The sequence below is a fragment of the Chlorocebus sabaeus genome, chromosome 13 (assembly GCF_047675955.1).
Source record: "Chlorocebus sabaeus isolate Y175 chromosome 13, mChlSab1.0.hap1, whole genome shotgun sequence".
NCBI classification, from domain to species: Eukaryota; Metazoa; Chordata; class Mammalia; order Primates; family Cercopithecidae; genus Chlorocebus; species Chlorocebus sabaeus.
This window is the reverse complement of record NC_132916.1, coordinates 10,643,400-10,668,174: the sequence shown is the minus strand read 5'-3', so window position 1 is coordinate 10,668,174 and position 24,775 is coordinate 10,643,400. Positions and strand designations below refer to the sequence as shown.

Below are 24,775 nucleotides of genomic sequence, written 5' to 3'. Positions count from 1 at the left end.
ACACAGCATTCCTTGGTCAAGACATTCTTCTTGGGTGGGTGTATGTATATATATCTGTATACGTACACACCGACCTATATGTATTTATTATGTGCGACATGATGTTTTGAAATTGAGAAATGGCTACATTGAGCTAATTACATATGCATTACCTCACATACCTCCTTTTTTTGTTGTGAGGCCACTTAAAATCTACTTTCTTAGTGATATGCAAGAATAAATTACATTGTTATTAACTGTGGTTGTGGTGGTGTTTAATGGATCTCTCGGGCAGGCCATTCTTGTTGATTCATGAAATGTCCTCTTCCCCAGCCTGGACTCCCTGATGTTGCACTGCTACTTGATTCTCCCTGGTCCTGGGGAAGAGCAGACCGTGTTCCTTCTGCTGCTTCTCCATGCCCACACCCGAGATCCTAAAGGGAGTTTTCTGTTCTCGCCTGGATCACAATCTTAATTAATTATCTCACTTTTCTCTATTACTTTCTGTTTTTAAGAATTTTCAAAGGTTGTAAGGATTCAGGAACTAATGAATGGTCATAATCAATAATTTTTACTGGTGGCCTAATATCATGCAGTTGAATAAGGCAAAAAGAAATGTTTATTTAAAAGCATTAATTCAGATTAAATTATGAATAATAAATCACTGATTTTTTCAGATACGGTAATCTATGAAGGGAAAGATAGTTTCATATGGAAGTGGAAGTGGTAAAATACTGCCAGAAAAACCATAAGGTGCATTCAATGAAAAAAACCAAAAGTTTAAAGTGGAAAGAATTAAGGCTGATATTTAGGAGGTAGTGTCAAAGGTAAACTTCATTTAAAAACTCAGGTGCAGCTGTTAGATGACATACTGTTAGTGGTAGGAAAAGCATCTCAAAACAGACATCTGCTTGGGGGTTGGGGGCGAGGGTGGGAGCAGTGTGTTCATTCTCGCAGTGCTATAAGGAAACCCCTGAGACTGGGTAATTTATAAAGAAAAGAGGTATAATTGGCTCACAGTTCTGCGGGCTGTACAGGAAGCACAATGGCAGCATCTGCTTCTGGAGAGGCGTCAGGAAACTTACAGTCATGGCAGAAGGCAAAGGAGTGTCGAGTACCTCACACGGCCCGAGCTTGAGGAAGAGAGTGGGAGCGGGAGGTGCCACCTACTTTTAAATGACCAGATCTCACAAGAACTCACTCACTATCATGAGAACAGCAAGGATAATATTTTATTTAAAGCATTGTGTAAATATACCTCCCACCTTAGTGCCCTTGGGAACAGGCAAAATTCAGAACTGGCCTGCTAGCAGTCTTACCAGGGTTATAAAAGTAAGATTATTATATATGAAACAGCATTAACTCAATGTGTGGTGTGTTGCAGCTGGCAAGCAACCGCACTCCCCAGGCTGCTAAATTCATGGTCTTATGAATGTCTCCATTGCTGTGTTTGCTGTAGCAGGAAGTGGGAGGACGTTCCCCAGTAGTCTTGACTGTTTTTCCGATGCACATTCCAATTTTGTGGAGTGCTGTGTGAGGCATGTCTTTTCTTCCCTCCTGGAGTAGGGAGACAGCCAGAGGTTGCTCCCTGCCCCGTACAGGGTGCTTGCAGATCTTGCTGACTTGGAATCCTCTAAGTGTCTTGATGAAATGGAGCTATTTTCAGAACGAAGAGTTCTTTCATTTTCCCTTCGTGCCATATGCCATCTTGCTCCCTTTTCTATCGTAGGCTTTTATTTTTCTGGTTAGAGAGTTGCATCTTGTCTTGAATCCTACCCAGTCCACTGACTCACTCCCCTCTTGGGTTAATGTTTTCATATAATCTTGCTGTGGGATGGCAAGCTTTAGATTTGCAGGATAGTAGGCACTTGTGGCTTTTTACTGTAACCCAATTATAGTCTGTGGCAATAATTTTCTTTTATTTTCATTGCCTTTCTGCGTGAATGTGGTGGTAGGCTTAAGCTCCATGTGCTGGTACCCTGTGAGCTCTAGAGGTTCTAACGTCCTCCATTATTAGTAGAAACACTTAGGTGTCTGGGAAGTATTTTAGGCGACAGGCGACTTTGCTTTGAGGATATGGTCGAAATGAGCTCGAGTGCCTTTGAGTCTGTGAGTAGGTGTAGGTCGTTTGATTCACTCTATTAGCTCTCCATGAATCTCTGACAGCATGACTGGGGAAAAAGGTTAGTGGGTTAGAGCGTTCCTGCAGATTTGATAGCCTACTTCTAAGAGAAATTTGGAAGCTAAATATTAAGCAGTTAACTTAATAAATAGACCCGTCTGTGAATAGCTTTAGTCTAAAAAATAAAATTTTGGGAAATTTATCCACAGAAAATAATAAAACTATCTACTTTGAAATGATGGCAGAGAACACGAATTTTTAGAATATTCTTTGGAAGAGGTAATTGAAATGATGCCAGTGTGTTATTTTGGAAATAAAACTTACAGGAATGTTTCACATAGTCATGGTTCACTTGGTGACCAGCGCCTTTTTTACCCTGGGTGGGGGTTTGTCTTTGGCTTGAGTTCTTGCTGTGATGTGGAAGTTGGGCGCCCCTACTTCATGAAACTGTACCGCAGAGGTGTGGCCTCAGAGCCATGGTTTCTGTCCTGGGCAGGGAGTCTTGCAGCCTGGGGCAGTTTCACCATCTGAGCACAGACCCTGATGTAGTTTGGATTTTGTCCCTGTCCAAATCTCACGTTGAATTTTAATCCCTAGTGTTGGAGGTGGGCCCTGGTGGAAGGTGATTAAATCATGGGGGTCCCTCATGAATGGTTTAGCACCATCTGCTTGGTGCTGTCCTCATGATAGTGAGTGAATTCTCATGAGATCTGGTGGTTTGAAACTTTCTGGTTGTTTCACTCTCACTCTCTTGTTCCTGCTTTTGCTGTGTGACATGCTTGCTCCCACTTCACCTTCTGCCATGAGTAAAAGCTTTTTGTGGCTTCTCCAGAAGCCGAGCTATGCTTCCTGTACCACCTGCAGAACTGTGAGCCAGTTAAACCTCTTTTCTTTATATATTACCCAGTCTCAGGCATTTATAGCAGTGCAAAAACAACCTAATACAGACTGCTGGGGACTGGGCTGGCTTTTTTGGCCTGCAGCCAGTGATGGGACACAGGTGGGAGACTCACTGAGTTAAGGGCAGTAGAACTTGGTGGGTCCTGCTGTTGCCTGTTATGCTGTGGAGCTCAGGCTGCACCTCTTCTTACCATGTGGGCTCTTTGATGTAGTAGAGGTGCCTCTGTCCCTTCCTAGAATGTTGCCCTGGAGGTCCGGTGATCACCCCTGGGGCCAGTGCTTGTCTCAGCTGTTGGAGAGCCTGAATATGTGCTTGCCTGACGCAGCTCCACCCAGCTTTCCTTCCTCAACCTGCCTTGCTGGCAGAACACAAGATAGCGACACTTAGGTGTCCCATGGCCCCACCCATTGTCTGGGACATGGGAGTAGTCTCCTCGTTAACAAAGGCCAAGCATAAATCCTGTTGCCACGACTGCAACTGCCTCTTTCCTACAAGTACCCCTCCTGGCCAGGAGGTGAACTTGCATAGCCCATCTGCTGACACAACTGTGTACACAACTGCACAGTGCTACGGCAGGAGACAAGCTTTGCATGACCTCAGTTACCATCATCCCTCACCATACCCTGGCTACTCAGAAGGCCTTGAGCCTGCTCACCGACCTGGTAGGTATATTACTACTACAACTGATATATGAGAAAGTCACCACACAAAACCTATCTATAACCAAGGAATTCATACAGAGTCTTTGCCGCCAAAAGCGTCCAGAAGCAAAGCCAAATAAAACTATGCAGCATACTTTATAGTCACATTCTCAAGGCAGGGGGGACCCCTCTAGTCAAAGCAAAAGAAAATTCAAACCAAAAAGTGACAGTTTCTCTAGATGAGAAGGAACCAGGGTAAAAATTCTGGAAATATGAAAAAGCACAGTGTTGCAACACCCTGAAGGATCATATTAATCCTCCAGAAACAGATCCTAACCAAAGTGAAATGCTTGAAATACTAGATAAAGAATTCAAAATATTAATTTTAAAGAAGCTTAATGAGATACATGAGAAAGTTGAAAACCAATACAAAGAAATCAGAATATCAACCCAGGATATAAATGAGAAATTTACCAAAGAGATATTTTTAAAAAATCAAATAGAATTTCTAGAAATGAAAACTGTATTATGGGAATTATAAAATACAGTTGAAAGCTTCCACTGTAGACTAGACGAAGCAGAAGGAAGAATCTCAGAACTTGAAGACAGGTCTTTTGAATTAATCCAATCAGACAAAAACAAAGATTCAGAGGAAGTGAACAAAGCGTTTGAGAAGTGTGGGACTACATGAAACATCCAAACCTATGAAGCATAGGTATTACTAAGGGAGAATAACAAAGTCTGGAAAACATATTTGAGGAAGTAATTGATGTAAACTTCTTTAGTCTAGCAGGAGATCCAGACCTCCAAATATAAGAAGCTCAACAAATTCTAAGGAAGTATGTTGCAAGAAGGACTTCACCACAACATATAGCCATCGACTGTATGAGGTCAACGTAAAGGAAAAAATCCTATCCACAAGAAAAGTATCTAATCACCTACAAAGGAAACCCTGTCAAACTAAACAGGGGACTTCTCAGGAGAAACTTATAAGCCAGAGAGATTAGGTTTCTGTTTTCAAGGTGCTTAAGGAAAAAAAAAAAACTGTCAACCCTGATTTTTGTATCCTGCCAGAATAAGTTTCATGTATGAAGGAAAAATAAAGTCTTTCCCAGACATGCAAATGCTGAGGGAATTTGTCAGTACTAGATGGGCTATACAAGAAATGCCCAAAGGAGGTCTATACAGGGAAACAAAAGTTTGATACTTGTTATCATAAAAACACACAAAAGTATAAACACTCTTATAAAACAATTATGCAAACAAGACCACAAAACAACTAGGAAACAGCATTATGACAGGAATAAAACCTCATATTAATATTAATTTTGAACATACATGGATTAAATATTCCACATAAAAGATACAGATTGGCAGAATGAATTAAAAAAAAAAAAAAACAACCCAAAAAACAGAATCCACCCATATGCTGCTTACAAGAAAGCCAACTAATTGGTAAGACATAGACTGAAGCTAAAGGGATGGAAAAAGATATTCCAGGCAAATGGAAATCAAAAGCAAGCAGGGAGACCTATACTTAGATAAAACTGACTTTAAATCAACAACAGTAAAAAAAAGAAAAAGATGGTCATTATATGATAAAGAGATTATTTAGCAAGATGTAATAATCTTAAATATATATGCACCTAACTCTAGAGCACCAAGAATCATAAAACAACTACTAGTAGACTTAAGGAAAGAAATGAACAGCAATACCATAATAGAATTCAATCATTGAGAAAGAAAATCAACAGACACTGGACTTAAATTGGTTCAGGACCACGTAGACCTAACAGATAGAACATTCTACTCACAACCGCAGAACATGTATATTCTTCTCATCCGTGCATGGACTGTTTTTCGAGATGGACCATATGTCATACCAAAAAACAAGTCTCAATAAATTGAAAAAAAACCAAAATGACACCAAGTATCTTCTCAGACCACAGTGGAATAAAACTAGAAATCAATTCCCAGAGGAACTCTCATAACTACGCAAATAATTGGAAATTAAATAGCCTGCTTATGAATGAATTTTGCGTCAACAATGCAATTAAGATGGAAATTTAAAAAATTGAAACAAATGAAAATGGATACACAACATAAAACCTTTGGGATATAGCAAAAGCAGGGCTAAGTGGGAAATTTATGGTGTTAAATGCCTACATTAAAAATATAGATCACAAATTAACAACCTAATATCACACTTCAAGGAACTAGAAAAAAAAAAAGGAAAAAACCAAATTGAAACCTAGCAGAACAGAAGTAACAAATATCAAAGCAGAACTAAATGAAATGGAGAACAAAACATGCAGTACAAAGGATCAACAAAATAAGAAATTGGTTCTTTGGAAATATAATGTTCATAGAATGCTGGTCAGATTAACCAAGAAGAGAGAGGATTCAATCAGAAATAAGAAAGTAGACATTACAGCTGATACCACAAAAAAATCATCAGAGACTACTATGAACATCTGTGTACTCACAACCGAGAATTTAGAGGAAATGTATACATTCCTGGAAACATTCAACTTCTTGAGATTCAACCAGGAAGAAATAGAAATACCAAAAAGATCAATAACAAGTATTGGAATTGAATCAGTAATTAAAAAAAAAAAAATCCTCCCAACAAAAAAAGCTCGGTACCAGACAGATTGACAGCTGAATTCTACCAGAGGCACAGGGAAGAACTGGTACAAATCCTACTGAAACTGTTCCCAAAAATCAGAGGCAGCAGTGCTCCCTAACTCATTCTTTGAAGCCAATATTATCCTGAAAACCAAAGCCAAACAAGGACACAAGAAAAAAAGAAAACTATAGACCAATATCTATGATAAACATAGATTCAAAAATCTCAACAAAATACTAGCAAACTGAATATAACAGCACTTCAGAAAAATAATACATCACGATCAAGTGGGTTTTATTCCAGGGTTGCAAGGATGGTTCAGTGTATGCAAATCAATAAATGCGATTCACCATTTAAACAATTAAAAACAAAAAATGTATGACCATCTCAGGAGATACAGAAAAAGCATTTGATAAAATTCAACATCCCTTAATGAAAAAAACACTCAAAAAATTACTAGAAGTGACATACCCTAGAATAATAAAAGGCATATAAGACACAACCACAGATACTGAACAGGGAAAAGTTGAAAGCATTTCCCCTAAGAAGTGGAACAAGACAACGATGCCCACTTTTTCATCTCTCCTATTCAACATAGTACTGGAAGTTCTAGCTAGAGCAGTCAGACAAGAGAAAGAAAAGGCATCCAGATCAGAAAAGAGAAATTCAACATGTCTGTGTGTGCTGATGATATGATCTTATACCTAGAAAACTCTGAAGATTCCTCCAAAAGTCTCTTAGATATGATACATGAATTCAGTAGTTTCAGGATACAGAGTCACTGTACAAGAATCAATAACATTTCTACACATCAATAATGATCAAACTGAGAATCAAATCAAGAACTCAATCTCATTTATAATTGCTAAAAAAAACCCCCACTAGAAATACATTTAACTAAGGAGGTGAAAAATCTCTACAAGGAAAACTATAAAACACTGATGAAAGAAATTGTAGATGGCACAAACAAATGGGAAAACATCCCATGCTCGTGGATTGGAAAAATCAATGTCATTAAAATGATTATGTTGCCGAAAATAATCCACAGATTCAATGCAATTCCTGTCAAAATGCCAACATCATTTTTTACGGAATTAGAAAAAAGTCCTAAACTTCAAGTGGTTCTCCCAAAAAAGTCTTAATAGCCAAACCAATCTTAAGGAAAATGAACAAAGCTAGAGGCATCACATTACCTGACTTCAGATTATACCGGAGGGCTATAGTAATCAAAACAGCTAGAACTGATAAAAAATAGACACACAGATCAATGGAACAGAATAGGAAATCCAGAGTCAAAGCTACATACTTAAAACCAACTGATCTTTGACACAGTTGACAAAAACATACACTGGGGAAAGGACATCCTGTTTAGTAAATGGTTCTGGGAAAACTGGACAGCCATGTGCAGAAGAATGAACCTGGACCCCTGTCTCTCACCACATTTTAAAATTAACTCAGGTTGGATTAACGACTTGAATATAAGGCCTGCCTGAAACTATAAAATTCCCAGAAGAAAACCCAGTAAATACTCTCTCGGATCTTCGCCTAGGCAAAGAATTCATGACTAAGACTTCAAAAGCAAATGCAACAAAAATAAAAATAGACAAGTGGACTTTACTAAACTTAAAAACTTCTGCACAGCAAAATATATAGTCAGCAAAGTGAACAGACAACATACAAAATGGCCACAAGTGTTTTTAAACTATACATCCAACAAAGGATTGATATCCAGAATCTACAAAGAACGCAGACAGCTCAACAAGAAAAATCACAATCCCATTAAAACGTGAGCAAAGGACATGAACAAACATTTCTCTAAAGAAGACACAAATGGCCAAGAATCTCCTAAACATGCTACACATCACTAATCATCAGAGAAATACAAATCATTATAAAACCACAGTGAGATACCATCTTATACCAGTCAAAAATGGCAATTATTAAAAAGTCAAAAAACAACAGATGTTGGCAAAGTTGCAGACAAAAAGAGAACACTTATACACTGTTGGTGGGAATGTAAATTAGAATGACCTTTATGGAAAATAGTATGGAAATTAAAGAACTAAAAGTAGAACTACCATGTGACCCAGCAGTCTCACTACTGGGTGTCTACACAAAGTAAAAGAAATCTCTGTATCAAAAAGATACCTGCACTTATTTGTTTATTGTGGCACTATTCACAGTAGCAAAGATATGGAATAAACGTAACTGCCCACCAACGGATGACTAAGTAAAGAACACACACACACACACACACACATACACACACGTTTATCATGGAATACCACTCAACCATAAGACAGAATGTAATCCTGTGTTTTGGAGTAATATTGATGGAACTTGAGGCCATTATCTTGAGTGAAATGACTTAGTCAAACACCACATATTCTCACTTATAAGTGGGAACCATATAATACATACACATGGACACAGAGACTGGAATAATAAATATTGGAGCTTCAGAAAGGTGAGAGGGTGGGAGGGCAGTGAGGGATGAGAAATGAGAAATTCCCTAATGGGTACAATGTACAGTAATCCAGTGCTGGTTACACTAAAAGCACAGCCCTCACCACTGTGCATTATCCATGTAATACAACTGCACTTGTTCCTCCTGAGTCTGTATAAAACAAACAAAGAAAGAGGCACCCTCTTAAAGCACAGGGTCTTGCCAACTCTAACAATGGGGTTTCTTGATTTTTTTTTTTTTTTTAAATAAAAAGACCATTAGTTCATAGGTATGAGAGACTGGTCATAAATTAGAACCGAGTAAGGATGGATTGAAATACCCAGAGGAGGAACTCATCTTCACAGTTTATGGAACAAATACGGAACAAATATTTACTGAGCTCCCGCTATGTTCAGGGCATCATTGTTAGCCTGCAGTGACAAACCCTTGACCTCAAGGAACCTCTATTCTAGTGGGAGGAAAATGACAAAACTCAACAGATGACAGTACCTAGTATCATACATCACAGCACTGTGAACAAAAGTGAGGCTGAATGCGGGAGACAGAGAGAGGTGGAGAGTGCTGTTTTAGGTAAAGGTGTCAGAAGAGGCCTTGCTAAGGGTGCTGTTTCATCAGAGACATGAATGAAGGGAGGGAAAGAGCCGTGTGTGTATTGGGGGAAGCACATCTCAGGCAGAGAGGACTTGTAGTTTCAGGAGGGCAGAGTTGCATCAAGAGGTGAGTGTGGCTGTGTAGAGTGAGGAGAGTGATAGGTGAGGGCGGTGTCATGAGGGAGTTTGAGTCTCCTTCCCAGTGTAATGGGAAGCTGCTTTGAACAGGGAGGGGTGTGGCCTGATTTAATTCTGAAGTGCTAATCCTGTGCTTGTGGAGACTTGGGCTGAGGTCGTAGGGCATTGAAGCTGGAACTGGGGGGCCAGTTGAGATACTATTGCAGGCAAGAGATTGCAGTGGCTTGGAAAGAGTGACAATGGTGGAGGTGATAAGGGAGTGGATCCGGGATTTAATCTGAAGGGACAACTAGCAGGATTTGCCGATGGTTGGATGTGAGAGAACTTGGTGGTGGGATGGGGTCCTCAAGGTTTTGGCCAAGCAGCTGGTTGAATGATGGTGCCATTTGTTGAGATGAGCAACAGTAGGTTTTGGGGGAGAAATCAAAGGCTCATTTTAAATACGTGAAATTTCGGATAGTTTTGTGTATCCAAGTGATGATGATAAACAACAGCAATAAATAACACTGATGCCAACCTGCCAGGAGCTGTACCCCAAGCTTCACATACCTTAGCTCACTCAGGCCTTACAGCAGCCCTGTGAAGGAATAACTGTCATTATTCCAGCATGGCACGTGGGGAAACTGAGGCATGGAGGTTAACTTCATTCATGGTTATGCAAAGTGTTCATGCCCGAGTTTGAACCCCAAGCATTCTGCTTCGAGTTTGTGCTTACAAACATAGCTTCTGCTATTGTTGGCTGTGGAAGCCTGCAGTTCTGTGGAAAGGTGAAGGCTAGAGACATGAAATTGGGAGTCATTGGCAGACATTTGTAACCATGCACGAGGTCACCAAGGGACTGGGCATAGACAGGAAAGAGGGCTGCTCAGTAAGCTGTGGCAAACCTCTGCATTGAGAGTCAGTCAGAGGGAAGGTGAGAGGTGTTTTCAGGAGGCTGAAAAAGAGCAGGAAGTGGTACAGAAGAAAACCAGGAGCCTGTGGATGCAAGCCACAGGGAGAAGGGGTTTCAGGAGGTGGGGAATGATCAGGAGCATCCAGTGCCATGAGAGACCATGTAAGGGGAAGGCAGGACACCAGTGCTGGGTGTGTCAGCAGAGATGTGGGTGACCTGGTAAGCGGGGTTTTGATGGAGTGGGAGACAGCAAGCTGACGTGACTGTTCAAGAGAGAATGGAAGATAGGAAGAGGAGGAGATGTGTAGGGACAATTGAAGAAATTTTGCTCTAAGTTGCAGAGACATGAGATGATAGCTGAGGGAATGTAGGTACCAGGAAGGACATTTGTGAGGTGGTAGATCTCATGGCATGCTGAGAAAAACGATCTAGTGGAGGGAAAACCTGGCGACGCAAGTGAGAGATGATTGCAGAACGGTCCTCATGTAGCAAAGAGGAGATACTGAAAAGAACGCAGAGGAGCCAAGACGCTTATTGACCTTTGCCCGAGTTCTTTTGTTATTAGGGGACACCATAGCGTGATAGTCCCTAAAGAGCGAAGAGCAGTGTTGTGTGACATTGGCCATAAGCTTTTCTGATTGACCCGGATGTGTACTGAAGACCTGCTTTTCTCTTCCTCCCTTCCAGGTGCCGTGCTATGTGTTTGATGAAGAGTTGAGGAAGCATGATCTCAATCCTCTGATCAAGCTTAGCGGTGCCTACTTGGTGGATGACTCCGATCCGGACACTTCTCTGTTCATCAATGTTTGTAGGGACATAGGTATGAATCTTCGTGGAGCTGAGGGGGTGGTGGTGAGGGGTTTCTTCTGTGGCTTCGATGTCTTTGCGCTTCTACCTTTATTTCTGTTTGCACGTCCATGTTTCTGAGTAGGCCCTCTAAGAAAGCTTTTGTCCCCAAAAATGTTGTCTTTGCACAACCCACCTCTTCTCCCCTAGTCGATTCCATGCCTCCTCCCCAACCCCTGCAGATTCCATCCTAACCGTTGGTCCATGCCATGTGGGTGTTCTCTCGGCCAGACACCTTGGGTTTCAGGATTCTACAGTAGTGAGGGTCGGTCTTGTTCTCCGTGTGCCTGAATCCCTTGGCTCTGAGTTATGGGCCGGGTAAAAAAGAAAAAGGGATGATCAAGGACTTGGGTACTTGGCCGGGATGCGTATTTTGACCCAAACTGACTTGTTCCTGACTTTCTCTGTACTTGCCAGAACTGGTGTGAGAAGCTTTAGCTTTAGAATCTTTGATACATTAACTAAAGGCCATAAATAAATGGTCTTTATTTAAAAAGGGCCATGAAGGGTTTTACTAAGACTTTGACTAGCCTTCAGTTAGTTTTACTAAGCCAGGTTTCTAAAACCCAGCTTGATGTTTCTCTCAAGGGCTGTGAATTGTTAGTCCTGTAGGCCAGGTCTTGTCTTTCTACAGTGCTAGCCATGAGTAAATTCTGCTGGTGACTAATGAAAAGGTCATTTTTAGCATTTTTCTTTGTTTTTTTATTTCTCAAATAGTACATAATGCTTTACCCTTAGAAAAGTTTGGAGAAAATTCTTAAAAACTCAATACATGGTATTGCTGGATAATACATGAGTATTAATTTATTCTTTAAATTGTACATATACATTATGACTATCTTGTTTGTGTATTGTTTCTAAACAGTTAAAAACAGTAAATATACCCCATTCAGGGCTCACCAAAAGTAACCAGTGATAACTAGATTTTTTTTTGTGTTAGAGTATTACATCTTTCTTTTGTTCTCCAAGGATAACCTTTATTGGTTTTTTGGAAAAAGACTAATACAGTCTTTGTCTTAAATGGGTCTGTAACTCAAGTTTGGTTATAAAGTTGATGAGTTGTAGATTATTGAATTCTGAAATAATATGCTATTTTGATTTGAAAAGCATTTAGGTTTCTGGTCTTTTAACATGTTACAGGTCATCTGAATTTGCTGGGTATTTTCTTACAAAAGTTTTTTCTTTCCAATTTACTGGCAATTTGAGTTGAGCTTGAATGACTTTGATTCATAGTAGAGGTTCCCTGGTTTTTACTCAGACATTCTTCATTCCCAGGAAATTGCTCCAAGTCTCAAACCAAGATCGAATGTGACCTTCAAACCCTTGTGGATAGTGTTGGACTTGCTACCACGTGCTTACCTCCTTGCATCCTCAGGGCGCTTGCCGTATATTCTGCCTTTGGTATCCCAAGCGGATTGTCTTACATTGAGTCCCCATGAGGGCAAGGAGCCTGTGGCACAGCAGATACTATAAGTGGAACAAAGCAGTCCATTTGTGACATTTCATAATTCCACATAATTTCATAATTGTCTGGAAGGCTTGAGAGTTAAAAGTTTGCTTACCTTTTCGCTAGCTGGTGCCTCCTTATTGCAGAAGGTAGGCGCTGATCTAGGCACTGGATTATAGCATTGAACACACCACAGTTCCTGTTTTCCTGGAGCGTTAGTTAGGTGGGAGAAAAGATACATAGTCAACAAATAAATCCCAAAGTGTACTGTGTAAGGTATTGGGTCATGATCATAGAAATGAATGGTAAAGAGCAACCCAGCTGTAATCATAGCTATTGCTACTGGCAATCTATTAAGCCTGCATGATGTTCTGGACATATTCTGGGTATGTTCTCATCTTTAATCCTCCCCGAAACCTGTGCATTAGCACACTGGCAATTGGATAGTTTTGTAGTTAGACCAACGTTATAGAGATAGTCAGTGGTTAATTTAGGATTTGAACCCAGCGCTGTGGGTTCTTTCCACTAATCTCCTAATTGTTCCAGTCATCTGTGGAGTGCCTGCATTTTCTAGTCTCTGTAGCTTGAAAGGGGATAATGCTAACGTTGTTGTACCTCAAGCAGAGGATGGGTACATTTGTTAATTACAAATAACATCATAGCCTGTTTCCTGGGCACCTCTTATATACCAGTGCAGAGCCAGTACTTTACATTCCTTCGTCCTGAGCTTTGTTTGCAGAGGGTTAATGGCTTGCCCAAGGTTTCAGAATAGTTACTTATAGAAACTTTTAGGAATTCAGTAATTTGTTTAAAGGGACCCTGGATCTAAGGGTATGTGTGGTTATCACTCCTGACACCTAATCTGATTTAATGTAATACGTGATTTTCAGACACACTTCGAGACCCAGGTTCACAGCTGCGGGCCTGTCCCCCTGGCACTGCCGCCTGCCTGGTAAGAGGCGACCAGGCGTTCAATGTTGGCCAGCCCCAGGAAGGACTGAAGCTGGTGCGCAAGGACAGGTCAGTCGAGGCCTCCGATGTTGTTGGTGTTTTTAATTTCCAGCAAGAACTTGGCTTTCAGGGAGCTGCAGGAACATCCTTTTTCAGCAGGGCTTGGGATAGTCCCTGCAGAGTTACTATCGTAAGATTGTTAGTCATTGCTGTGAGTCAGATAGTCTGGTATGCTTGTCTGCTTTCTAATCATTTGTCTCTTACAGCAGTAAAAATATATCTCATGATCCAATCCATAGTACATACCTTTATTTGCCTCATGAAATAATGCCTATCTTAAGGTGCCATCTGATATTTTTCATTCTGGGCACCTGTGAAATTGATTTTGTGTCCATTGTTTTCTCGTCTTGGGAGGGCAAGAGACAGGAGGGACAGTTTGCTGGTGACCTTCACTGGGACGTGACAGGCACCCTGGTTCCTGGCGGGGAATGGCGTTCCTTATAATAGGCTGTGCTGTGTACATATGCTCTTGTACTGCCTTTGTACCTTACCTTGGCAGACATATGCATTTCTCCAGTGTGTTGCTCATGACCAGATCCTGAACTTAGATCAAGGATTCACATTTTCTCCCCGTTTAGGGGCCTTTAGTAGACACCTTGTTGTGCTTGCTCTAGTCTGGAGCTTGTGGCATGTCTGGGTAGGGAGCATGTGCAATTATAGATGGCACTGTGTCCAAAGAAAAGACTTGAGCATAACCTCAGGGGAGAAATGTTTGGAATTTTCTATGTGTGTGTGTATTAGTTTACTCAGGCTGCCATAAGAAAATATGACAGTCTGGGTAACTGAAACCACAGAAATGTATATCCTGCACAGTCTAGAGGCTGCACATCTGAAGAAGGTGTCACCAGGGCTGGTTTGTTCTGAGGCCTCTCTCCTTGGCTCGTTAGATGGCCATTTTCTTTCTGTGTTTTCACATGGCCTTCCCTCTGCGGGGATGTGTGTCCGAATGTCCTCTTCTAATAAGGACACCAGTGATTTTGGGATTAAGGCTCACCCATATGACCTCCTTTTCCCTTGTTCACCTTTTTAAAGGCCCTGTCTCCAAATACAGTCACTTGCTGAGCTGTGGCTTAGGCCTTCAACATAAAAATTTTGAGGGGAAACAGTTCAGTCCCTAACAGAGTCTTCAAGGTGACACATCGGTAATTCTTAATATGAATGAGTGTGAGTGACGATGTAGTAACATGTGGGACACTGAGCAAAACTGTGAACTTCTCTGGTGGGGAAAAGCAGATCATCTCTGATCAGCTATTCTCTAGCAGGCAGCCAGGGGCACTGGGCCCATTCCACACTGAGTGAGTGAACTCTGGTGGTGGGGCCGTGTTGGATGGTGGTTTGGGTAGTGGAAGAGAACCCCACCCAGTTCAGTCCCTGCTGGGCAGGTGCTCTGGGGTTAAGACAAAACAAAACTTTGGCTGGCACTTAGAATTTATTGTGTAAAGAGGAAATGATTGACTAGCCTTGTGGGCAAAAATGCAATTGGCCTACTTGTCTGCTTTTTTTTTTTTTTTTTAATTTTGTTATCTCATTTACAACGTTTTTTTATTTGTTTGCTTTAGTCAAATGGTGTTTCTTCCTTTTTTTAAAAAAGTGCTCTTTTTGTTCCTTTTTTCTTTCCTTATTCTAGGACATGAAGCAGATCAAACAGGTTTTTTTTTTCTTTTTTTTGTTTTTGTTTTTGAGATGGGGTCTCTCTCTGTCATGCAGGCTGGAGTGCAGTGGTGTGATCTCGGTTCACTGCAGCCTCCGCCTCCCTGTTCAAGTGATTCTCCTGCCTCAGCCTCCTCAGTAGCTGGGACCAGAGGTGTGCTACCATGCCCAGCTAATTGTAGTTTTGGTAGAGATGGGGTTTCGCTCTGTTGGCTAGGGTGGTCTCGAATTCCTGACCTCAGGTGGTCCACCATCTTGGCCTTCCAAAATGCTGGGATTACAGGCGTGAGCCACCGCGCCCAGCCAGGTTTTCTTAATATATCAAATTTATGTGTTGGCCACTTTATTTATTTGATTTTTAACCAAATAACACTCACTGGGGTTTACTTAGAACTTTTTTTTTTCCCCAGATGGAAATGAAATGAAGTCATTTTATACCATAGCTGCTTTTATGTTTTGATATTTCTTCTGCTACCCTCTCCCCACAAGTGGATGTGCTGGATGCTCAGGGTGGCATATGAATTTGGATACACTTTATACTTTCGTAATACTCTTTTCTCAATGTGGCTCTCCCAGGCTTGTCCTGAGTTACGTGAGGGAAGAGGCAGGAGAGCTAGACTTTTGTGACGGTCACAGCCCCGCAGTGACTATTACGTTTGTTTGCCCGTCGGAGCGGAGAGAGGTAAGTGGCTTGTCTCCCGGTGACTGTAATGTGGCTCAGGTTAGCCTGGGTTGCCCACGTGAACGCGTGTCTGGGCTTGGGGCAGGGCGGGTCTGGGTGCAGGAAGCCCGGAGCTATGACAGAGGCACTGGTGGGCTCTCAGGAGGAGACGAGCTTCCTGGGATAGCTTCTGTCACATGAAGCTCACTCGGGGAGAGCTGTTTGCATTTTGCCTTTTGCTTTTTTACAGCAACCCAGAGGGGCCTCCACATATAATGGGATGGTTTTTTTTTTTGTTCTAGTCTCTGTGAGACGATTTTAAGTAGTTCATGGGCAGATATTTTTGTTTTTGTAGTTGGATTGTTTTAGTGAATAGTGGAAAAATGCAGGATAATTTCAAGCCTGTGATTTCTGATGAGAAGCGTTTCCCTCCCTCTGTTTTCCCAGTCGGCCCCTAAACCCCCACCCATGCCTTCCCCCCTCCTTCTCATCACAGGCCAATTTATTGCTGTGCGCTCTGCTGTGGATGAAATCTCCAGTGCAGTTGTAAACTCTTTGAGTGTAACTGCCGAGACTTACTTGTCCTTGAGTCCTCAGTGCCTGTTGAAGTGTTTTAACCGGGGGCAGGTGCTGATGGAAAGGAGGCATCCCCCAGGGAGGAAGGGGTAGGGCAGGGCTTTCCTTTAGTTTCTTTCTGCCTTCTTAGTAATAGGGTGAAGTAGGGAGGGGCTGAATTCTTTTGCAGAGAACCACACTCCCCTTCCCCCAAGCAAATGTGGAATTTGCTCTGACGTCAGGCTGGCAGCTGGCCTGGTGTGTGTGGGATATGGAGACAGTGCTGGGCTCAGCTTTCCACTTTCTGTCCCCAGACTTCCACGTCCATGTACCGTCAACTGAATGAAGGCCTGAGTGTCTGATGTTTGTTCTGAGTATGAATGGGGAGGAATATTTATTCACACTTTTCATTTGTACCTACACATGTGAGTTGAAATCTCTTAAGCCCAGTGAGATGTTCTCAGGCGGTGGTGGTTTTAGTGTTTTCCCTTTTTATTTGCTCTACATTTGGTAAGAATCATTTTACTCTATGAGAATCAAGAGAATTGGGAGTTTTCCTCCTTTTTCCTCGAAGGGGTATGAGGCATTTCTTGGTGTTAGAAGAAGAGGCTGATTGGGTATTACTGGGGCAAGAGGTTCCCTTTTTTTTTTTTTTTTTTTTTAAAGACAGGGTCTCGCTCTGTCACCCAGGCTGGAGTGCAGTGCCACGATCTCAGCTCACTACAATCTCTGCCTCCTCAGTTCAAGCAGTCCTCCCACTTCAGCCTCCTGAGTAGCTGGGACTACAGGTGTGCGCCACCACGCCTGGCTAATTTTTGTATTTTTAATAGAGACGGGGCTTTGCCATGTTGCCCAGGCTGGTCTTGAACTCCCGGGCTCAAGTGATCCATCCACCTCGGCCTCCCAAAGTGCTGGGATTACAAGTGTGAGCCACTGCGCACGGCCAGGTTTCTTTTCAAGCTTGACTATTCACTGGGCAGACCTTGTGTGACGTGCTTGGACACCGTAATACTTGGGAGGTTTGTTTAAGCATTTACGGTTTGCTCATTGAATCAATTTAGGAACTGGTATTTAGTAAACACTCACCTTGTCATATAGATCTTTTTAAAAATGCTTGATTTATTTACTGGATTTACATACTGTAAAATTCACTGGTGTTTTTTTTTTTCCAGTACACGTCAGTGGTTATTAGTATTTTTTTTAGAAGTGTGCAACCATCATCACAGTCTAAATTTTACATTTCCATCACCCCAAAAAAGAAACCTCCTTCCCATTAGCAGTCTCTTCCCATTCACACCCCAAGCCCTGGTAACTGTGCACCTTCTTCCTGTCTCTGTATTGGCCTTTTTTGGATGTTTTATGTCAGGAGAATCCTACGCTGTGTGGCTTTCTGTGCCTGGCTTCTCTTACGGAGCCCTGGGGTCTGCATCACCATGTGCCAGACTGCACTGAGCCACGTGGGCAGAAGCATCGATTTTGAGTCAGACAGAAGAGGGTTGGGCCCGCAACTCTGCAACTTACTAATGTGTGCGACCTGTTTGTAAACCTGGCACCTAGTGCCTGGCGTGTCGCAGGTGCTCAGTGAGTATTTACGGAACGAATGGTGCTGGGAAGCAGCACTGCTATGCCCGGTGCTAAGCCCAGTAAGATGTGTCTCCCAAGGATGGTTAAAAAGATGGCAGTGACATTCCTGGTGAGCAGGGACCCCATCAACCCCCTTCACGGCTCTCATCAAAGATGAATGGTGGAGCTCCCACTCTGTAGAAGCAATACAGTGGCAGAATCGGGTGGTGCCCTGGCTTCACCCGGGAGCAGGTGTGGGTACAGATATGGTGGTGCCCAGGATCCCACAGGGGTTGTGGACCGTGCCCTTGGATGTGCACGCATGTGATGACGTTCACTCAGTGTCGGGCTTGCACCACTCCAGCAGCACCTTGTGGAAAGCGGTGAATGGACCATGCACGCTGCACGGCCTGTTAGCGCTTGCCGACGTCCTAGTGACTGCCACATGCCACTGAGTCCAGGTGCTCGCTGGCCAAAGCTTGAGTGTCTCTCTGAAGGTGACTAGACTAGAAAGGGAATAGAGTGTACAAAGTTAATGGAGGTGTTACAAATCAAATGGAAAAAGAAAAAATAACAGTTTAGAAAAAAAAGTAACTTTACTGAGTTGTTATAAGTCAAATAATCTTAATGTGTTAGAGGCAATTCATGATTCAAAAAACAGAAACAGCAAAATGTAGAAACCTAACAACCTGTCTTTGAGCTTTTCATAAGTGTGGAAAATCTGTACTTAAGCCACATGGAACACTTTTTATTTTGCCTCTTTCACATTGTTCCCAATAGGGCACCATTCCCAAACTCACTGCTAAATCCAACTGCCGCTATGAAGTTGAGTGGATTACTGAGTATGCCTGCCACAGAGATTACCTGGAAAGCAAAACTTGTTCTCTGAGCGGTGAGCAGCAGGATGTCTCCATAGACCTCACACCACTTGCCCAGAGCGGAGGTAAGCAGGCGCCTTCTGCTTCCTGGCGCTGCTTAGGAAGAAGGGGATCGAGAGAGGGTACGAGACAATAGGGGGCCAAGTCAGTCCCTGCATGCTCCTGCGTTGGAGAGAGCTTGTAGTTTGGTCTAGTGTTTCAGAAATAGGATTCAGGTTTGACTAAGTAATCCTGTAACCTTCTAATACCTGTTCATGTAAAACAAGCTTCTTGTTAATTTCCCTGTTTTTAGGTTCACCCTATATTTCAGATGGAAAAGAATATTTGTTTTATTTGAGTGTCTGTGGAGAAACTGAAACACAGTTCTGTAATAAAAAGCAAGCTGCGGTTTGCCAAGTGAAAAAGAACAATACGTCTCAAGTCAAAGCAGCAGGAAGATACCAGAATCAGACCCTCCGGTACATCAACAACCTCTGCGTGCTTTTCCTTTTTCTTTGTATTTCTTGAGACAGGCTTACACTCTGGCGCCCAGGCTAGAGTACAGTGGCGCGATCTCGGTGCATTGCAGCCTTGACTTCCCTGCCTCAAGTAATTCACCCACCTCAGCCTCCTGAATAGCTGGGACTACAGGCATGCACCACCATGCCTGGCTAATTTTTGTAGTTTGTGTAGAGATGAAGTTTTGCCATGTTGCCCACGCTGATCTTGAATTCCTTGCCTCAGTGATCCTCCCACATTGGCCTCCCAAAGTGCATGGATTAGAGGCATGTGCCGTGGGACCCGGCCTGCATAATTTTCAAGTGCATTGTGTGTATTCTTGTGAAACATAACTCCCTGTCCTTTTCTTCCTCTTTCCATTTTCCATAAGGTACAGGGAAGTCAGTTACGCCAGCATTCCTTCCTATTAGACTTTGGCAAGTTGCCGTTTGTCACTAAACAATCAAATGTTTTTCCTGGCTTTAGAGTAAGAATGCTTCTGTTAGAACTGTTCACTTTATAAACTTGCTGTTTGTACGGAACCTACTGTAGGAAAATTATTTAATGAGTTGACGGTGGATAGGGCTTTTTTATTTTAAAATTTGTTTTTAAGGAGTTTTGATTTTTCTCTGGCAGTTTGAGAATCTCAAGCACCATCGGCATTACAGAAAATGTTAAACAACTAAAACAGTGCATTCAGCACATTTCTTTTGACCCTTAACTTGGTAGTTAACCTTCAGAAAAGCAGGATGAAAATGCAGTTTTCTGAAAACGTGTTAGGGGCAATTACGATTCAAAAATTAGAAATAGAAAACTGCAAAAAACCCCAGAACTGGTCTTTGAGCTTTTTAAAAGCATGGAATATCTGCCGAGAAGCCGCATTTTAAACATTTTATTTTTGCTTCTTTCAAATTGTTCAGGATCAGTATTGTCCAAGGCCCCTCAGGCACAGCCGTGTTCATGGCGGCTGTTAGGAAGCCTGTCTAATTCTTGGGCGTTATTTATTTTGTACAAAATCTAAAAGTGAGAACAAGAGAAGTCTTCATGCTCACAGCAAAACCTTCAGCACTTTCTTGCAGCCAGTTACTACTTTGAAGCGAGAGGATGTCAAGCCCATACATTTGGAACTCATTTCCTGTAGATATTTTTCCCTAGCTGGCTAGAGAGCTTGCTGTTTTAGATCAGTAGTGATTTGTTGATGCTATGCAAAAGGCTTAGTGTAGACATTTAAAAAGATTCAGGTTTCTTTCTTGGTTCTCCCAAACACATTTGTCTGTATATTCACAAAAATCTAGGTATTCGGATGGAGACCTCACCTTGATATATTTTGGAGGCGATGAATGCAGCTCAGGGTTTCAGCGGATGAGCGTCATAAACTTTGAGTGCAACAAAACCGCAGGTAAGTGTGCGCTGGAGTTCAGCCCCTCCTCTTTCCATTCGTGGGCATGTGCTTGTGTGTGTGCCCAGGTGTGTTCTTGGAAGTGAACATTGAATGGAGGAGTCAGATGCCGTCCTTTGGACTGGCCAGCTCTAGCCCCCAGACTGGGTTTTTTTCTATTGGAGTAACACTTTCCCCACCCCCACTGCCCCAGTGGACACACACATCCTGTTTGCATTTTCCTCGGTTCTCTCTGTTTGTTTTGGGAGTGGGCCCAGCACTGAGCTTGTTGGGAAAGTTTTCGTCTTGCGTTTTGGTGCACACTAAACTACAGCAAGGACAGATTCGGCAGGGCGAGATGGCTTGCCAGTTTTGTTTGAGTGACCTCTTCTTTTATGTCATGAGTGTCAAGGTAATCCTTCTTGCAAAGTGGTGAGCCTGTGGTAGAGTTTGGATCTGGGGATTGCACAATGTCACTGGGTACGTTGAAGCTGAAGGCGTTCATTTCTCCGAGTGATGAGAAGCACCCTTGAGTCACCAAGACACTGGCATTTCAAGAAGCGGTGCCACTGTCCATATCATGACGATGGTAGACACAGTTGTAGCTGCCTCTGGGTTGGCAGCTGCGCCCTGGAGGTGAAGGTGGAAGTCATTCCTTAAAGAGAGTGGCTTAGTGTACTTATTAAAAACCACACCATCAGAAACTTGTGCCATCTGTTGACCCCCAGGCTGCGACTCCAGGCACCCTGCCGGGCACCCTACCACTGCTCAGAGCAGTTCTAGAGCCCATTCTGGGTTTCTGTAGTTTGCCCCAAGTGCTGCCACACCCAGAGGGTCTTTCTGGCCCTTGCTTCCGTGTGTTGTTCTATGGCAGAGCTTTGTGTGGCTTGGTGACAGGGTGGGTTGCTACAGGATTCACTGTGGGATGAGGGAGAGGCAGCTGGACATGATGGGAACCTTGCTCTCGAGGCCTCCGGAGATGAGGTGTGCGTTGGGAGAGACAGTTAGGCACCCCTGCCCTGGTAGCTCCGCAGCGCTGCGAGCGTCCTAGCAAGCAGGCCAAGATCCAGCCCGGGGTCTTCCACTGGGAAGGCTTTCCAGAATGCCCCAGTAACTGCTGTTGTGGCACCTGCCCCTAGGGTGCCCTCGTTCACAGGTCTGCCATTGCTGTCCTTGTTCTCTGCGTGGCCGCTTTTGTTACTTTCCCAATACACACATTTTTTTAGTGCCTATTTGCTTAGGCCCTATGAGGCTGGAGGGTGTTGTAAGGATAGATGGCTCTCTAGGTGTTCACAGTCTAGGAGCAGAGAGAGATAAGGAGCATAAGGATGGAGGTTCAGGGCAGTGCTGCCAGAGTAGAGCTAGTGCTTAGTGTCGTCATTCCGCTCTTTTACCAGGAGGGAGGCACGAAGGTCAACTGGCTGGAGTCTGGGCTGGGTGCAGGGGCCAGGCAGTTAAGAGAGAAGGAAGTGCTGCTTGAGCCATGCTACGTTGAGGAGCATGCCAGTCCCGTGTTGGGGTGGCTGTAGGGCCTGGACCTCCAGACATTCAAAGGCATGGACCAGGGTAGCTGCGAGTGGGTCAGAGGCCGTGTATGGGGAATGTGGCTGAAGACGACCTGTAACAGTGAGTGTGCAGTATTGTAAGAAACTTGTATGTCCTGCAGAGGAGCTGGATCATATCTGGAAATCTGTGAAGTCCCAAGGATTTTCAGCAGGGGTGTGACAGACATCTGACTCGTGAATGAGAAAATGCACCTCCCATCTGGTCTAAGCACTCCCTGCACCCCTCAGCTTCTCCATCATTCTCTCATCGCCCTCACCTCTTAGCCTACCTACGCTACGAGCCTACTTAGCCATGTCCGTACCCTGAATCACATCTCTCCTACTCGGTGTCCCCAGTCCCTAGGGATACAGCCTGTATCTTCCCCATGTGCCCAGCCCCTCTGATGCCCAACCTTGGTTCTGGCTCCCAGGTCACCCCAACTGGCTCTCCTGGACTTCCTGCTGGCTTGGGCTGCTCTGCTGTGGTCTGAGTCTCCCTCCAACTTTGTGATGACCTCCTTTGGCCCTGTTCTATTCAGGGCTTTTTATTAATGACTTGACCGAGATCTTTGAGAGTGTGCTGATCTCATTTGGGGATGCTGGGAAGACGGAATCATTATCCAGAAAGATCGAAAAGGATGAGCAGCATATGAGAAGGGCATTATGTCGTCTCAGACTTACAGGGAAGAGGTATGGGCATTGAGGAGCTGCCAGCCAAGCAAACAAAAAACACAGGAGAGAAAAACCAAAGAACAGAAACAAAGAAAAATAGAAAAAAATTAAAAAGACCTGCAGTGGAGTGGGGAGATCTTGCCTTGTGGTTATGAGCATGGATGAGGCCACACCCTCTGGATTTGGTTCCCAGCCGCCCTAGTTTTTAGTTACGAAACCATGGGGCCCAGAGAGCTAAAGCCCAGATGAGGCGAGGCTTGACAAAATGCTCCGTTTTTCCTTTCCGTTATAAAAATTTTCAAACACAGAAAGAACATTAAAACAAAAATTTACATGCCTGCCCCTCTAACAGCCCTTGATGTTTTGCCAGATTTTTCTTGTAAGCCATGCGTCATTGATGGCCCATATCACCCCACCCTGATGCCAAGAAAGAACGTTCCTTTATATAAATTCAGTACCATTGTTGTACTTAACAAAATTAACGGTGACATCCTGATATCAAAAACCTGTGTTTTCCTAAGCTGTTATCTTTATGATTGTAACAAGGAGCCTGGACAGAGAGATGTTAGGTGTTTTGTGGGAGGGTTTTGAGCTGGTTCTCAGGCAGGAGTTGTATTAAAAAATACTTACAATTCCTTCCAGCTCTGTAATTCAGCACTCCAAACTTTGAGAGCAAACTATGTACTGCAAAATTAGTTCATTATTATTTTGCTCAAATTTAAACTTAGAGTTTTTGAAGAAAATCCCTCAGTGGACTCTGTGTATTAGATAGATGTAGTAATGTATTTCTGAAGGTGAACAGGTGGTAATTGGCTATGTAATAGAAGTGTAGTTTAAGTTGGATCTCTAGGAATTATGCATATGAATCTCAGGTTCATGCATTTTTCAGGATGCAAGTGTATCCTTTGGTCATAATGTTTTTTACCATTTGTTTAAATCTAGTTGTAAAGTGATGCTTTATTATTGGTGTTTCCTTTAAATAAGGATGTTAGATAATTTTTTGGAAGAGCAGAATTCATTAGGATAGGCTAATAAAAAACCACTCACAAATTTAAGTAGCTCAGCCCATTAAAGGTTTCTTGTCTTAGTTCAGTGCTAGTCCTTGGGGATGGGGTTGGGGTACGGGGTGCAGGCTCTGCTCCATGTGGTCATTTGGGGACCTACGCTCTTTCCATCCTGTGTTTCTGCCATCTGTAGGTGTGACTTCCAAGGGCTCTGTAGGATGGTAACATCAATTTCCTTTGTTTTGTTTTTTTCCAGGCCAGAAATAAGTCACTTGGCCCAGCCTGAATAGCAGGGGAGGCTGGGAAATGGAGTTTAGCTATGTGTCTAGAGGAAAAATTAAACGAGTTGGGTAAGAGGTAGCGTTGTTTTTGCCACAGAGAAATCGGTGCTGCTCTCTGCTCCTTAGGCAGAGAGCTCCTTGGTTCCATTTGAAAACTTTCCTTCCCCTTTTGCTGGAGTCGAGAGACTGAGGACACAAAGTGGTGTGCTGGAGAATAAACTCGAGCCTGTGGAGCCAGACTGGCAACTTGGGCATTGTGTGAGTGAGGGAGAGATTGTGCAGAGCTAATCCTAACATTGCTGATGAGCGGACAGAAACCGTAGGCCTCATGAATAGTGATTTCTGAAGTCAAAGCCCAGTATGCTTAAAAATGAACCGAAGTGGTTTGGGAGAGGGGAGCACAACTTACTGTTCTGCTAAAATTCTTTGAGGAATGAAGTAAGAATACG

General features: G+C 43.0%; 1 protein-coding gene across 1 annotated transcript in view; it reads left to right on the top strand.

Moving 5' to 3' along the window:
* The window catches only part of IGF2R (insulin like growth factor 2 receptor), a 132,840-nt gene that overhangs the window by 41,974 nt on the left and 66,091 nt on the right, over nt 1–24,775 (top strand). The window contains exons 5-10 of the mRNA XM_073022295.1: nt 11,047–11,179; nt 13,543–13,672; nt 15,890–15,995; nt 18,873–19,035; nt 19,263–19,428; nt 20,743–20,846. Coding sequence (XP_072878396.1) covers nt 11,047–11,179; nt 13,543–13,672; nt 15,890–15,995; nt 18,873–19,035; nt 19,263–19,428; nt 20,743–20,846 — 802 coding nt within the window. The remainder of the gene's footprint in view (nt 1–11,046; nt 11,180–13,542; nt 13,673–15,889; nt 15,996–18,872; nt 19,036–19,262; nt 19,429–20,742; nt 20,847–24,775) is intronic.